This window comes from Seriola dumerili, unplaced genomic scaffold (genome assembly GCF_002260705.1).
Source record: "Seriola dumerili isolate Sdu_G_001 unplaced genomic scaffold, Sdu_1.0 BDQW01000295.1, whole genome shotgun sequence".
NCBI lineage: Eukaryota > Metazoa > Chordata > Actinopteri > Carangiformes > Carangidae > Seriola > Seriola dumerili.
The window spans coordinates 1,818,185-1,835,800 of NW_019174550.1; the positions used below are offsets into that span (position 1 = coordinate 1,818,185).

The following is a 17,616-nucleotide window of genomic DNA, read 5'->3' on the forward strand; positions in this document are numbered from 1 at the left end:
TATTCTTCTCTCCTCTACATTCCTGCTCTTGTTTTTACACTCCCTCGCTCCTAAAATAAAATTACCCAGTGGATATTCTCTAATCATTTACCCTAAGGATGCATGTAGGCTTACCAGGCTGCTGCTAACTTGTCCACACAGCCCAGAAAAAGCCTCGGTGTTCGCATGCATTATTCATGAAGTGGGGTGGGGGTGGGGGGGGCNATTACTGTTACCACTACCACCTCAGTGAATGTGTGCGTCTGTGTGCTCTGCATATGTTTCCAGGGAATAAAGTTTCTTGTTTCTGCATGCGTTCCAACGCTCCGAACCAGCCACACGCTTTTAATCTCCTTCATCCTAATCATCAGCACTTTTAACAATTACCAAAATCCCAAAGTCACTTCTAAAGCCCAAGGGACTGGGGAAGTAAATTAGTTCTTTAGCCAACCCCAGCATATTTACAACGCCACTTTATAGCTGTTATGATGTTGATGAATGTGCGCTGCCCCTGCCAAATAAACTTATAATCGAGTGATAAAATAATGAATGAATTCCGAGTGGAACAACAGTCCGTTACGCCTGCCAATTTCCTCACCTCTCCTGTGTGTGTGTGTGTGTGTCTGTGTCTCCGTGTGTGTATGTGCACACATGTGCCCTCATCTGTTTACCGTCTAGCGGTAGCAGTGTGTGTTCAATGCTCACTTGCACATGCAACAAAGGAGATACATTAGGACCACACACTCTTTACACATGTGTCCGACAGAGATGGGAGGGGGAGGTCGAGCCCCCCGAGGCTCATTTACGCGTATGCGCGCAGGCATCTGTTGGAGAACGCGCGGCTGCGACGGACCAGTCTCTTTCGCATGTCTGTAATTCCACAGTCCGGCTGCATACCTGTGTGTACATCTGCCGGCCTGCGGTGCCCAGAGAAAGACAGAGACGAAGACAGACAGAGAGAGAAAAAGACTGCAGCCTGTGGCCAGATTGGCTCCCTTCTTCTCCCTCTCCTTCCCCTGGCCTTTCCATTCTGCCACATCAGCTGAAACCTCTTTTCACAGCTCCTGTTGCTCTCAGCTCGTAAAGTTACACACACAAGAGGGGAGGAAGAGGAAGAGAGTGAGGGAGATGGGGTGTGTGTGTTTGGGAGGGGTGGGGTGAGGGTGAGGGTGAGGCGTGCAGGGGTGGGGGTGGGGTTGTGAACTGCTGCCTGCTCCCTTTTAGCAGGCAGCTCAGGCAATATGGTTCATATTCTTCTCTCCTCTACATTCCTGCTCTTGTTTTTACACTCCTCGCTCCTAAAATAAAATTACCCAGTGGATATTCTCTAATCATTTACCCTAAGGATGCATGTAGGCTTACCAGGCTGCTGCTAACTTGTCCACACAGCCCAGAAAAAGCCTCGGTGTTCGCATGCATTATTCATGAAGTGGGGTGGGGGTGGGGGGGGCGGCCTACAGTTTGGGTGGATTTCACCCTGGTTAAACTGGGTGTGGCGTTTCAAACATACAAACAATCAATAAACGGGTGTTGAAAAGCTGCTCCTTTGATACGACACCCTGTTTGACCTACTAACACTTATTCCGCTCTCCGTGCTCAGTCCCACAGAGCCCTCACCAAGAAGATTTCCAGTGATTTTTTTTTTTTTTTTTTTTTTTTTTTGGGGTTTTTTTTTTTTTTTGGAGTCTTTTCTCTGGTTTTTTGTAGTCGAAACACTTAGCCTAGTTAGCTAGTCTTTTATCCGGCGCCAATTAGCCGGCGATTAATGAATTATTGAGAAACGGGAAGGGGGGATTAAATTTTAATGTGGATCTTGGGGGGGAATAGTTGTATTACAAGTCACCGCGAGCGCCGAGCGAGACGACGCCCACCCTCAGCAGCCGTTTACAATAATCTACAGCCGTTTACTAAAGTATGGAAAGAGAGGAAAAGACAGAGAGAGGGAGAGCGGAGGGAGGGGGGGGGGGGGACTGAGAGGGTTTGGCCTTAAGAACAGACACTGAAATCAAACTTGCAAAAGGGCCAAAAACTACAAAACTCCATATGCTGCGATCAGATGAGTGACCAAAGCCAACAGCCTCTCCACATGAATTCTTTTTCTCTCTCTTCTCTCTCTCTCTCGGTGTGTGTGCCCATCAGTGTGACCTACAGTGTGGTCCCAAGTGTGTGGGTCACCTGCCACCCCAGCATCCACTCTACTTCACCCCCCACTAAACCCCTGAGCAGTAATGTAAGATTCGATCTTTCATTAGGGCGGCTGTGTAAGGCCGATAATAGCAGATGCTGAGATAAGGATAATGTATTTGTGTGTGGGGTGGGGGGAGGGTGGGGGGGCTATTCCCAAGGTGATCGTTCTGGTTCAGTTCTCTCTTCCTCAAGCAGAACCTGTATTGGCACTTGAGTCTTAACTGGTATTGATTTACTTAGGGTTAGGAGTATCTCTACCCCCACTCTGCTCTCTCTACCGCTCCCTCTGTTTCTCTTTCACCTCCTGGCACCTGTCTCTGTTTATATTCCTCCCTGAACACCTCTGTCTCTTTTCTTTCTGTCGGGCCGGAGTAATTTCAACTGATGGAGCAATCAATAAAAAGGGTGGATGCAGCATTTGATGACCGTAAGCGTTTTTCTACTATATTTACTGTAACTTAAGTCGGCTCGCTCATTTTATTTGTTATGTATTCCAGGAATTAAACAGGCGTAAGAATCTGAGGCATCTGTATCCACCCCTACACCCATGGGTGCCTTCTCCCCCCCCCCTCACCTCTGTCACTCCTAACACATCTTTGGGTGCGTCAGTGGCTGCTGTAGCGCCATAATTAGTGGCTGGATGTGACACATGTTTCCAATTTGCTACGTCTGTTCACCGCACTGAAAGGGGGGGTGGGGTGGGGTGGGGGGGCAGAGATAGAGACAGACAGAATGTGACAGGGAGGAAAAAGACGGGAGAGAAGGACGAGGACGGAGGAGGAAGCGGGGACGGACAGGAGAGCAGAAATAGAGGCAGCATGAGAGAAGGAAAAAATACAAGACCGAGGGTGAAACCGGTGAAAGAGAGAGGCGAGGTGAGAGCGGGGAAGAGAAGGAGCGGGAGATTGCTCACAGAGGCGGAAAGAAAGATGGGAGGAGAGGTGGAGGGGAGCTGCAGGTGGACAGTCTAAACTTCAAAGCAGTACATCCAGCAGAGGTCTAGAGGTTAACAACGTGACAGTCCATTTGCTACACAGACAAGATGTGAACCATACATGCGCCCCTGCGCCTGATTGATACAGACGACTGCTTCTGCTTACTCTTCGCCTCGTTTTAGAAGAACAAACCAGATGTGGGTGGGCTCAGGACCTCGTCCTTGGAAGATGTGCGCTGCTTGGACATGCATGGGCTCTCAACATATTTCAGCCCAGGGCCAAAACCTATTTTGCCCTGAGGCAGCTGAAGCTAAAGTGGCACTCTTGTTGTGTAGAGAGCGAGGAGAAACAAGTACATGGAAGTGTGTAAAGGGGCCAAGAAAATAAACTGGAGGAATGACTAAGCTGATTAACTATGAATAGTAAGCTTCATGAATAAGCTTCATAGTATACAATAGGCTTTGTATTTTGAATATATGAGTGAGCAAATCTGTGAAAATGACTGTGGAGTCTAGCGTCAAAGCCACCACCCCTCTAATTGCCAGCCAGGCCCATTCACTAAACCCCGACACCCACCTAACTCTAAACTCCATTAGGAGACAATGGCGTGGAATCACCTGTAAGGCCTCAAAAGCCCAGGCTGTTAGCTTCTCACTGAAAATTACCCTCCCGTGTCCAACTCTACTCCCTGTTGGGCGAATCCACCCACTGCTGACAAAAAGCCCTCATTAAGGGCTTCATGCCTGGCTCCACAGCGGGGGCCCACGCACAGTCACATCTGTGGAGAGGGGAGAAACCGCGCAGGCCATAGCCTACAGCACATGGACGCATAGAAAACCTGGTAGTCTCTGAAAAAGCTCCTGGCATGGGTGTGACCTGGGGATGGGAAGGTTTGGTAGGCTGCCATGAGTCCGCCTGAGTGACTTTCAATTTGCTTTTCTAGATTTTTTTTTAAATTTTTTTTATTATAAAGTCAGTAATGTAGGTAAAGCTATAAGAAAGGGGCTATTCGGGATCAGTGTTCCCTCCAAGTGGATTTGATGGCCTGAAAAATATCACTGTTCCACTTCGTCCCCACAAATGTAGTCAGGAGCCACCCCTCACCACCATACAAGACGCCTTGTTATTCTCAGCCCCCCCCCCCCCCCCCCCAACAACCAGGCAGCCTATTCAGACACAGGGAAATTGGCAGAGGTGTGAGAAAAGTAGTGTCAGTTGTTAAGGCCGGACGGCCTAGAGGTGTTTAAAATGACATTTCCTCAGCTAATGCCTGACACCTTTTCCAGAGGCAAGAGAAAATGCAAATGAGTGTAGCCGAGTGGGCAGACTCGGGTGTTTGAGAGGCCCGCGGGCCAGGGCCTGGACTTTAATCAAGGTCATTCAGCAGCAGCAATTAGAGCATCACACACGTCTTTATTATCCTACACACAGCCTCCATCTCTGCGCCTGCAGCTTACAGCGACTTTACCAATAAGAAGAGCTACAGCTGGATTATCCACGATAATTAATGTGAGTGTGGCAAATTCAGAGCAGCTGTGGAGCAGAGCGGTTCGCTCCAACTCACGGTGTGTACGTTCATCGAGCGACGCTGTTTTCACCTTCCGCTGGATCACAAACAATAACCACGGAGTGAGGAGAGTGCGACGAATTGGCCAAATAGAAACGTTAATAAAAAAATATTTAAAAAAAAAAAATCGTTAATGCCCTCGGAGGGATTGTGCCTGCGGTAGGCCTGCACACTGAATTACTGCCATTATCCAACTTTATGGTGTTTTGCATTTCATGTTGCATTACTACAAGGCACTTAGTGGTGCATTTAGAGCTACTTGCATTCATTTAATGTTTCCTATAATCCCCTCCTGTCGGCAGAAGTTGCATTTTACACTTCGGACACGCAGCTGAACTAATTATTCTGTCAGGTCTGGACTCGAAAGCTTCAAGTTCAAACCTGCAATTAGACAGCCAGTGAAATTTGAAAAAGGTCTGCAAGTGAGAACTGCTCTTACCTTTCGTTCAGGGAATTCCAGTAGATGGGCTCCATATTGCTGGCAGTCGTCCCCAGTAAATCCAGTAAGAATACCAGCAGGATTCCCAATCCATTCCCATGTCCTCGACACGCCATTTCAACCCTGACACCCAGCATATGCAGCCCCATCTAACTGAAATGGGCAATATTTTCTGCTTTCGATGCTGTTGCAAGGACACTCTTAAAACAATGGATGTGCGACTACAGCCGATCAGGCTATAGGTAGAGACAGTCAGAGTGTGGAGTGAAAGCCTGCCGTATACAACCTCATGGATCCCAAATGCATCAGATTATACTGGATCGACCCAAAAACACACTCTCAAATGTGCAGGAGAAACTTGTTCAATCCGTGCGTCTGGATCTCCAAAATGACGGGGTTTTTTTTTCTTCTTCTTCTTTTCTGCGCGTCCACGATCGGTACTATTTCGGTGCCAATCCCATGACTTTCCCGTTAATTTGTCATAAGTCCTCCTTTTTTTTTTTTTTTGCAAATCACTGCTCCTCGGCACAAATATAACTCCACTGAATCGAATTTTCTGAAATTTTTCGCCACCCAAAAGCTATTTCTGCTGCCTTTCGGTGCGCCCTAATTGTCTTTTTCCGAACAATGTTCCCTTGTTCTCTGTGCCGACTCTGTGTGATTTCTCTCCCATTACCTTGTTTTCTCGTTAGAAGATCTACCTCCCAACATATCAGGCTGGACTGAAAAGAGATATTGTCAGTCTGTGAGAGGGAAACAGTCGCGATCAGGCCAAAAACTGTGAAGGTAAAGCGTTTAAAACGGAAAAGATGTCACTCGTGTCCACGGCTCCATCCTCATAAAGACATGTTGATGCTCGGTGGGCTTAGTCAGTGCGCATTACAATCCTTATTCTCCTCTTTGTAAAATACACACGGCTTGTAAATCCTTGCAGCAATGGACTCGTTGAAAATTAAAAAACAAAAAAAAAACAAAAAAAACAAAAAGACAAAAAAAACAAAATCAGGATCCAAATCGATGATAAATCCAGGAATCAATTCACGCCGCAACACAAGAAAACTGAGGGAGAAACAAACCAAAGAGCTAGAAAAGCACCTCCACTCTAACGTCGCACAAAGGCCAACGTGAAACTTGTGAAGAAATATAAAAAAAAGAAGATGCGAGTTATGAGCATCAGTCCCTGTTGGAAATTGACGCCTATCTGATGTAGCGCATCATTTGGAGAGCTGGATGTGTCGCTGCTCCGCCAGAGGAAAGCGCTTCATTCGTTATCTCATCCGTCTCTCTGCCTCAAAATCCCACTGGTTTGACTTGCCCTAATGCTCGCAGCACATTGACAGACCGACTGGCTTGTTTGAGAGAAGGAGGAGGGAAAAAGGGGACGTGGATGAATGGGGAAAAAAAATCCCCATCCTCCGACTGGCAGGCAGGGCGCACTGACGGAGCGCAATTCTTCCAGGCTTTTTCGGGGGGGGGCGGTATCGAGTCCCTTTCAGCACCTCCTCTCTCCTCCTCCTCTCTGGGTTTCAGGGGCCCCCCGACTCGGACCTCTGGACTCCCTGGCGCTCTATTCTGCCTCCTTTCAAACGGTGAAGAAGAGCCCCCCCCCCCCCCCTCCCCCCTCCTCACCACCACCACCTCTCTAGACGCTCACCGACGTACGCACTCCTCTGCTCAGCGCCATGACGGAAGAGCAAGAGCGCCCCCACTGGGCATCACATGGGCCACTGGAAGTGGATTGTATTGAAAAAAAGTCCAGCTGGAATTTTAGAAGGCTATTATACAAATGTCACAGCCACGCTAAGTCCCTGAAGGAGTGTTTAAGATTTATTATAGATGAAATGTGCAACGAGGTACAGCATGAGCTCATATCATAAGTCCTGATTAGATATTAGAGGGATATTATAGCTATATTTTAAAAGGATAAAGTAGAATTACACAGTCACACAGCGAGTAACTTGCACATTTCAGGAAAAATATTGAAAACCACGGTGATGAGGGAAAAACTTCCGGGAAAAGAATCATGGCGTCACTTGTGATCACTGGACTGGAGTCACCTCATATGTCTGCAGCCCAGTCTAAACAAAAAGAATCCCCTCTCTGTGTGTGTGTGTGTGTGTGTGTGTGTGTGGATGTGGCTCTCTCCTCTCTCTCTGTCCTCCTGTTGACAGAGCAGGGGAAGAGTCCCAGCATCCAGCAACAACACTTCAAAGTGGCCGTTCAGCTTGATGAGGTGCAGGACAAGCTGGGTGACAGACAGGCCCTGCTGAGGGCCACACACACACACACACACACACCGATGTTTACGCTGGGGCCCCGGTCACCAGGAACACTGTCACTGAATCACCCATACACACACAGAAACATGTATGAGATGGAGAATGGAAGACTATCTAAACTGTGGCTGTACTGCCCCCATGTGGCAGATAGAGAGCATGATCCAGACTGCTCTGTCTGATGGTGTAGACCACAACTATAGACCAAAAAGAACGGTGATATCCTTCAGTGTTAACAACCTACACATCATGTAATCGTACAGATTTCCAAAGCTGCATCTGAGAAACAACACGTGTGTTTTCCTGCTTTACTGTGCTGAAGAAAATCCAACCTTCAAAAAAGGACTGGAACTCAAACCTAGTCACAGAGGAGCACTCCACTACACATGAAGATCAGTTCACTCACTGAGTACTATACTCAGCCTGTAGAAACAGTTATGTAATGTCTTTTGTAGCTCTTGAGGAAGCTTTCAAAATAACAAAACCCTGATGATGTCACAGTGATGTCATCAGGGTTATCTTGGACTGAAACTTTCTTCATGATGACAAGAGACGTCAGCAGTCCTAGAAGGTTATTACAAGCCACACTATGCGTCATGGATCCAAAAAACTTGGATACGATATGAAGTTGGTCAAGTACGTCAAGTATGTAGACTGTACGATGATAACACCTGCTGAATCATAGGGTACAACGCAAGTCATTATACAAGAATCAAAACGTCATCAGCGTGCTTCATCCATCTGTGATGCTATACTATATATATAGTATACCTGGGACAGCCCAAAATCGTAGTGTATACCCAACATAAGAGAGAGTCCGGGATTTCATTTCCTTTCAAAAAAGTCCAATTGACTACAAAATGCTTTTACTTACATAAACTGATACTTTTGTGATTTCACTGTCCAAATAGTGCTTGCGTGACATTTCCATCAAAGAAATCCATTCTGTGCAAAGACCTTGGTTCTTCCATGACTTCCACAACTGCCTGCAAAACTTTAGTAAAGCAATCAATCAGCTCTCCAAACTGTACACAGCTACGGATATATACAGAGAGAAACAAACAAAGGGGAAGAGAGCTCTAATACTTTTCACTGAAAATATTTCACTTAAAAACAACAGAGGGAGGAAAAACCTGATGCACCAGAAACACCTCCCGCTGTTCCTGCACAGCCAGGGAGAGAAAAGAAATAAATGAAAGTGAGACAGAGATAGAGGGGAGCTCAGGGAGGGAGGATAAAAAATTATAGGAGAGTCATGTCTACAGGAAGAGCAGACCTGAAGCTGGCAAGGATTCAGTGTCTTGCTCAAGAAGAGCACCTCAGCAGAGCAGATGAGTGATCTTACAGGGGTTAAAACCAGGGTGTGCAGGCTGAAAGATAGTCTGCAAGTAAGAGAAAAACTCAGACATTTCCTCTGCGTTGCAAAATTACAGCATGCTTTCAACACGAATTGTAATTGCAGGTTATAAGATCCAAACAAGAAACAAATAGAGCAGGGAGATTTTATAGAGCTGGGCAGAGAGAGAGAGAGAGAGAGAGAGAGAGAGAGAGAGAAGGAAAAAAAGAAAAAGACAGCAGAGATGGAGCTGGTTCTGTTGCACTGACCTCTGGAAACCTTGGCAGGGCAGATGACAGAGCTAAATGTAGTGGAGGAAGGCAGACTGGTTTAGAGACAACAGCAGTTCAGAGGTGGAGCTGGCATGAAAAACAAACCTTCTGCTCTGTCTGGGAATCTATCTGTGTGGGAAAACTGGCTGGTTTGTGGCTCTCGCTGCGTTTGTGTGTGCGTTGACGATGACTCAGTTTTTAAAAACTGCAGAGCTTTAAGATACCACCTACATCAGATCTGCCATAGACCTGAACAAATGAATACACTTTCTGGAATGATGCATGAGTGGAAAGGAAGGAATTTGAAGATGTATCGCTGCTGGTGTGCCTGTTTATTAGTGCTCATTTATTCACGCTGACCTCATTTACTGCACCGACCTTCAACTCTTCTTCATAACCGCATCCTCTCCCTGGTGAATCTAACTACAGTCTGCTCCAGCTGCCAGACTTCACCACACACACATGCATACACACATTTACACAAAATTAAGCATGCATGCATCACTTTCACACTACATGTATATATGCAAGCATAAGCAATTACAGTAAGTGCATGGTTAACATTATGCATGTAGCATAAGGGTTAAGGTTAACAATAGACACGCACAAACTCACAAACCAGCACAGACGCCCACAGTGGAGGCAATACAAAGACCTCAGACAGGAAAACATGCTCCCTGATGGGAATGAAATTCACATCGAGGGTGGTACAGAAATGTGCGTGCGTGCGTGTGTGTGTGTGTGTGTGTGTGTGTGTGCATGAGGATGTGGGTTGGTGTCAGAGCATGCACCCTCGCCTGCCTTGCAGTTGATAGATCTCAGCTGCACATCTTTATCCTTCAGCATCTGTCTGTCCCTGTGAGCTTCCTCCTCCTCTCACACACTCACACTCACACTCACACACACACACTTGCTTGTATCTTCCTACAACAGAGACACGCGGGGGGGGGGGGGATTAAATGAGGAGAGGTGAGGGGCTGTGCAACATGTGATGTGCAGATTACACATATGGATCGTTCACACTGACTCGCTGATTCTGCATCAGTAAACAATTTGTACCTGACAGTTGATCCCTCTCACACACCTACTTAGAGTTGCATACTTAATCAGTGTCTGTGTTTCTGCTACTTTAGCTATACTTATGAGGATCTTCCATTGACTACAGTCCTTCTCCAACCTCTGATGCCAGCCCCTCTCTGAATTTACCCAGATCTACCTCTAATTTTAACCCCGAAACTCAAATCAAGCCCTTAACCTTTAAGCTGCACTATGCAAAATTACACAGACTCATCTGTATCATCTGGTTGTTTCTATGGTGATTGGCTAGAAAATCTTATGATCAACTCTGCACCAGTTACTAAGAAAAATATATTCTAGTTAGACACATCCATCTTAGTTTAGTGACATCATGAGACATAGACTAAGTTGTAGCTTAGCCGAAATCACAGGTTTTCATTTTCAGTCCTCAGGCTTTGTCTTTGTTAAGATCTATCAAAAATGACATTTCAAAATCTCAGTCTGATTGACATCCATCAGTACAAGTCTTGTACTTTTAGACACCTATTGTTTTGTTTTTTTTGTCTGAGAATTGATCAAAGACATCAACCAGGAGTCACTGGATGACTCGAGAAAAATAGAATAGGCTATTTACATCAGATGCCAGAGACCTTCTTTGTTCACATGTTCTCACCGGACAAACAAACAAACACACAAACCCATGTCTTTGACAATTGAGCAACTCCATCCAATGGGGAAGGTAAAAAATGTAGCTGAAAGCTTTGGAAACTACTACATACTATATAAGCTAATATATAACTGTGGTGTCCAACCTTTTTGGCTGGTGAACCTCAAAAGTCTGCTTGCAGCCTCTTACAGGTTGAATACAGAGTATGTACGAGCTGTGAGCACTTAATCCAAATTGTGATTTATCTCCTCTGAACCTCTTGGTTTGTGTTAGAGGCTAGCATTTCACAGCAAAACAAACAATGATTGCAGAGAAAACCTAGAGCTTCGAGTACCAGACGATAATTTCCTGTCCAACTGATCATCTTGCAACCCCTCAGATTTATCGCCCTGGAAGGGTCCCAACCCCCTGGCTGATAACCGCTGCAGTATACTACTAGAACACAGTATGACATCAGGACACTGCACTGATTTACAGTCCTACCAGACAGTAGTGATGGTTGTACTCGGATGTATTCTCCTTGCATCCCAGGTGTAAATCTTTGAATCAGGTTGTGAAGCAGGACTAAAATCCCAGTCCTGAACTAAACCTTATACTAACTTTAAATCACAAGGCTGGAGATATTCTATATTTTATTACAATCAACAAATCCCACAGAGGGTTCAAAACCAAAAAAAATGAGCTGATCCTATTGATAAGTATTGTCTGCGTATCCACAGTCTGATATACTCTGTAGTCCCGCAGTCAGATTAATAGTTTTTTATTGTCCTAAAACTATTCGACACATATACATGAGCCACACTGTTGCACTGGGTAACACGCTCCTTCGTTAATACGATCATGGCCAATCTAGTTTAATTTAAAATCATTCCCACATTACTTTCTTGCTGCTTTAAATACTCACGTCTGCACCAAATGTTCATTAATTTGCCACCGAAAATAGCCTCAAACACCTCCACTATTTCCCCCTCTCTGAGTAATGTTTGTTAAAAAACAGTTTCCAAGCTGTTCTAGGAAATTGTTTAGACTTTTAAAAAAATGGAACTACATAGCCTTATCGTTTCATTATAAGTCCACACACACAATGTTACCACTTGAGAGGATTTTCCTAATCCTTCTTTCATTACGAGAAGCACTCTTACACACAAACACACATCCTCCAGTACTTGGACTTTTGGCTTTTAGATCCTCTGCGTGTCTTCTTCTCCCCTTCTCTGCCTCCCTTTTCATTTTAACAACAGGGCGCCTCCTTGCTCCCCCTAATCTCCTCCTCCATCTGTCTCCTCAGCCCCTTGCAGAGCTCTTCTGACCTGGCCCACTGCTCCACCTGCTCCCCCTGACACCACTCTGCTTCCAGCCTTCTCAACCGCTGAATCCTCCATAAACCTCCCCTCCAGCCACTGTGGAGAGGGGAAAGAGGGAGGGAGGGCGGTTATGGAAAAGGTGTAAAGAATGGTCAGATGCTGGGACAAGAGTTGCCCATGCAGCCCGAGGGCAGGTAGAAGGATGAGTTTAGGCCCTGCTGCTCTACCTTTCCCCAGAGTGCAATTACACAAGCAATTACTCTCCTTGGGCATCGCACATCCTGCTAAACCTCCAAAAATCACATCCAATCTGTCGGGGCCGGCTGGGATACTGGATGCTTAAAGTACTTCAATAGGCTCACCCTCATGATAACTAGCTATGGAGATCGCCAGAGGGAATGTGTGGAGAGCAGGAAGAGGAGATTGGGAGCGGATGAGATGATGAGAAGAGGATGACGTGAAGGGTAGAAGGACGGTAGAGGCACACATGTGAGTACATATCTTAAGCTGATATTCTGTGTGAGGGCTTATACATCAATGAGAAAAATATCAATGCAGAACTACGTGTCAGCAACAGAAGAGTATGATGATATGACAGATCTTTACTCCGTGTTAATCTTCCCAGCTACTTTAGATAGATATCCATGTGTGTGCCTCCACATCTGGAGTGAATAGGAGGGGATCAGACTCCGGAGTGAAATTAAACCTCTGGTGCTGTGCTTTTCCCTGGCTTCAGAGCATGTGCAGGAATACAGGTGCCAATTATTTTCACATCTAATGTAAACCAGAGAACAAGGACGCGTCAATCACCGCCGCAGCCTTTTGGAATGGAAATGGGATGTATTCATAGGAACGCGGCTATTTTGGCAGCTGATGAAATGGGCTGGCTGGGACTTATAAAAATATCCCTGCAGATTCAGGCTTTGTAAGGAAAACCTCAAGTCATCTGAACTTCAGACTGGTCCATCTATAATGAGTAGAAAATGTGGCAACGTGAAAATTACATTCCACTACAGACTGCGAACAAAGGTTCTGATACATGCTCATTATTTTGGGATTTAGTTCCCATCGTAACTAGTGTTAACAGAAGAAGCCACTGATTCATCTGCAGATAGGAAATGCATGTAGTCTGACAATGACAACAATACACTGCTAAAACAAGCCACGCTAGCACCTCTGTGAGGCTGTACATGGGCACAGTGGTGCTTTGAGCTAAATACTAGCGTCAGAATGCTAACATGCTGATGTTAAGCAGGTAATATTTACCACGTTCACCACCACAGTTTAGCATGTTAGCACGCTACTCATTATTAACTGGCGCCATATACGTCACTCATCTTGCAGATGGTTGGACAAACTGAAATTTCGACCTTGATCATGGCGCTTGATGAAAAGTTGAGGGGGTCACCAAGTTATTACAATTCATACTGAGGCCAATCAATTCAAGAGCTGTTAAGACATTTCTCTCAAAACCACAAACATCACCAGGCCAACACACAGCCATGCTGCTAGCATGACTAAAATATAATGCTACAAGGAAAAATGATTTTACTTGTATAGAAGTAAGTATTAAGTATTAAGCAGTCAGTCTTCATGAGCCCCAGTCAGTGTCATAGATAGTGCAAGATTATTATCATTCAACAAAGAGCATTTTAATTTACTGGTGAAGCTAATTTTAACTTGGTTGAACAGTTGGGCAGTTTGATCAAGTCATCAGGGTCATATCTTCAGCTAACCATGTTTTCAATATAAAATCTGAATCTTTACAGAGTTAATTAGTCAATTAGATGTAGTAATTAAATGGGAAAAAGTTCACCATTTCCCTCTGGAAATACTCAAAACTGTACGAGTAGATGTACTTTCTTACTTTCCACCACTATCAGGGACTAAAGCTTTGACCTTTCCACTTAGTTCCTCAACTTTATGAGAGTGTAATATTCAATTGCTGGAGTACTCTTTACAGCTTTGCTGTGTTTCCCCAACCTCATGCTGCTCTGACTGCTGTCAAACCTGTCTGGGATTTCACGAGCTACCACTGCAAAATTTCCCTTCCTCCTTCGGGTGAGTGAAATAGGCTGATGAGCAGGATGATGACTGATTTAAATGTATACGGTCAGTGGCCAGTTCATTACTGGTAGCACGTATCTGTCACTGATACAACCAAATCTGGGAAGCACAGATTCGACAGGGTCACATCACACAGAAAGTCATGCGTCTTTTTTGGTGCTACAAGCTGGCTGCAAATCTTGTTCCAGTGCCCAGATATGATCCGGTTGAGATCCGTCTGAATGCCTCGCACTTAATTTAAGTGACACGTTTCCTAAAAGCCCGAGCTGTAAACGGAGAGGTGTACCAAATGAAGTGGCAGTTGTGTGTATGCATCACAAAATGTATTAAGTCTGAGGAAAACTGGATGCAACACCTCTACTTCCCTAAGGTGTCGGAGCCAGGTCAGAGTGAAGCCCTGCGCTAAGCGCCTGCCAAATACATTCAAAGTCTCTCGGAGATAAAGGAGCTGTCCCTTTGACATTTTGAGAAATGCCATGTATGACAACCTCTAAAAGCTACAGGAAATCTGTTCCCTCTGCCTCATGTTCTAAAAAGCCTTTTCGTTTCAAAGTCAGCATGAGAGTGACAAACCAGAGAGCAGTCTAGACGTTTTAGCATCTCCGGCTTCAGAGCTGCGTGTGCTCCCCTTCTTCCTCCATGCTAATTCAGCTGGGGTCACACCGCTGAGTGTTTGCTTGAGTGCTTCACTGTGGGATTAGGAGATTCAACAGGCAGACGGCCATTTGAATAATTGTTTTCAAATGTCTTTCTTAATATCAAGATCCCATTACTTACTATTCTGCACACTTTCTGGTGATGAGTGCTGGGACTGTTAAGTTTGTGTGTGTGTGCCAGTCTAATGGAAGGCACTTATGCAAGGCCATGGAGACTCACTCAGGATGCGACATAAATGGAAGCACAGAACACAGAAACACAGAACACTTGATGTGGATTGGCTCATTAACTGCATAAGTGGAAAGACTACACTGCAGCCACCTTGGGATGAAGATAATGGCTTCGCTGTCGTCTGTGTGACAGCACCAAAGTTTGGCTGACATGGCACAGACTCCATTTTCTATACATACAATGTATTCTGAAGTTAATTAAGGACGACAATAGTTAAGGGTTTCCTCTAGAATCTCATTATTGGCAGGGTGGATAAGCTTCTTAAAAATCTTTAGACTTGAACGCTGAAAACTTTTAATATTTAAATCAATATCTATCTTATGCAATTTGTGGTTGCAGCCCAGGGAGGAAATGCTGTGACAATGGAAATCCAAGCTCAATTTAACATTTAGGAAAACCGTAGTTGTACATTTCAGAGGTGTACAGTAATGGATTTAGAAAGTTTTGTCTCAAGTGAATCAAACATATGCGGTTTTGTCACATTTGTCATGAGATTTGACCCAGTGTGGCCAAAAAAAATTAATTAAATAAAGCAAAAGGAGAGAACAAAATTTAAAAAAAAAAAAAAAAATAGTGGACTGTAAAAGAGCGGTTAGCCTTGAGGCAAAGAATCTGATAGGAAAAAAAACTTGTACCATCATATTACAGCTGGCCAGCACTGACACACTGAATGCCAAGAGGACATTATCATTCTTGCGCAGTGGACATTTTAAAGTTGAGACATTCTGGTATCAATCTACACCCATATCCCCAAAGTGACAAGCAAAAATATTTTCACTAAAGTATAAAAAAAGAAAAAAAAGAAAAAAAACGTTTTCAGTGAACTATTAAAAGTGCATTAATTGTATAGTTAGTTTATTTTGGCCAGGCCTGGAGTAAGAATGCAAGCTCAAACCTGTTGGAAACACCTGTAGCTTATACAGGATTTTACACTGACAGGCGACAGACTATGATCACAACCTGAAGGACAGTGTCAACACCTGTAGATATATCCTATCATACAGGATTTACAACACATGACAACAACACTTTCCTGGGCCAGCAGCAACAATGCACTGCACTAGCTTAAAGTGTGTAGCTGAATGGCATAATATTATCAGAATTTTTTATCCCTCTAATCGATTTCGTTTGTTTTGTCTTTTCTTTCTAAGTTTTGTTTTAACTCACTTGTATTGCTGTTTTTATTGCTTTTAAATCTATTCTATCACATGTTCATAATTTTTATTTTCTTACATGCATTGGTCTCCAGACAGAGCACAAGCCATGCAGAGCAGCAGGAAACGGAGAAACATCAGTACAGTGATACAGCAACAATAAACCATGTTAGCACATACTCTATACCCATGCCAGGGAAAGCAACGAAACACGGCCAGCAATACTGACCACAGCCCTCCTCTGAAACATGCAGGCAGACACCGCACCAATAAACAGCAGAAACAGATAAATTACAATAGTCAGTCATTTCAACCCGGCCTGAGTGGTTGAGATAGTTAGCTTATAGTTAAAATAGTAGCTAGTAAGGTATGGTTGAAATAGTTAGCTGCAAGTGACTTATGGATAACATAGTTGGCTATGATGGTTGAAATAGTTAGATAAGGCTAACTAATGGTTGAAATAGTTACCTACAAGTAACTTGTGGTTCAAATAGATAGATACAAGTAACTTACAGTTAAAATAGTTAGCAATATGGTTGAAATAGTTAGATAAGGCTAACTTATGGTTGAAATAGTTAGCTACAAGTAACTTACAGATGAAACAAGTAAAACGTAATGGATAGACTGAGAGGCTGGTAAACTGGTAACCTACTTGCCACATCCGCATCAGTGTCAGGGCTCAGGTGGAGATGAAGGTGGGGGGCAGCTGAAGGAGTGGGTGTCCCTGTCCTCCATCGTCCACTCCAGGCTCTTGGTTAATGCCAGCAATCCAACTGTTGAAAACAGTCCAGATAGATGGTATGTTTTTTTTTTTTTTTTTTTTTTAAATCTCAGTTTCTCTGACATCCTTTTCTTTCTCCGCCTTTTTATTTTGCTGTCCCACTGCTCCAGCGTTTGTTTTCCATGATAATGATGATCCATTATGAAAAGTCTTCTCCACCTAGTGCACCTGTTTTGCCGCTAAATTCCCTCGGTCACCAGCTGACCTGACTCATCATCATCATGATACAGACACATCCAGTAAACCAAGTATATTTTTCTAATTTGAAAATTAAGTAAATCTGCATTCAAATTTAAAATTTGTGTAGATCAAGACATACACTCAAATAATTTATTCCAGTTGATTAAAAAAAAGAAAAGAAAAAAAAGCAAAGTTAGGCTGAGGTTACAGTAGGTGCGGACTTTGAGGCCCCCTAGTGGTCGGAGGCCCGAGCACTGGCCCAATAGGTCCAGTAGATAATCTGTGTTGTTTGGGGCATAGCAACGAACACTAAGAATGGCACTGACGTTACCTCACAAAGATGGTATGACAAACATGTAAACAAATAAAAAATAAATACATAAATAAAAACAAATAATCCTCCCTTTAGATTTAGTTTGCTCTCCATTAATTCCTGAGGGAAACACATCATCTGGCTTTTTAGCTATTAAATGCTCCCCTTCGTGAACCGAGTTTGAGGTGAACTAAGAGGGAACCAAAACAGTAAAGTTGTGGGCTGTAAATTCAAAACAAAAGATGCTAACGCGC

The 17,616-nt window shown here is 44.2% G+C and overlaps 1 protein-coding gene across 1 annotated transcript in view; it reads right to left on the minus strand.

Moving 5' to 3' along the window:
- Positions 1-5,256, minus strand: part of LOC111231352 (ephrin-B2-like) — an 85,515-nt gene extending 80,259 nt beyond the window's left edge. Inside the window, exon 1 of the mRNA XM_022758412.1 lies at positions 5,108-5,256. Coding sequence (XP_022614133.1) covers positions 5,108-5,256 — 149 coding nt within the window. The remainder of the gene's footprint in view (positions 1-5,107) is intronic.
- Between the last annotated feature and the right edge of the window lie 12,360 nt (positions 5,257-17,616).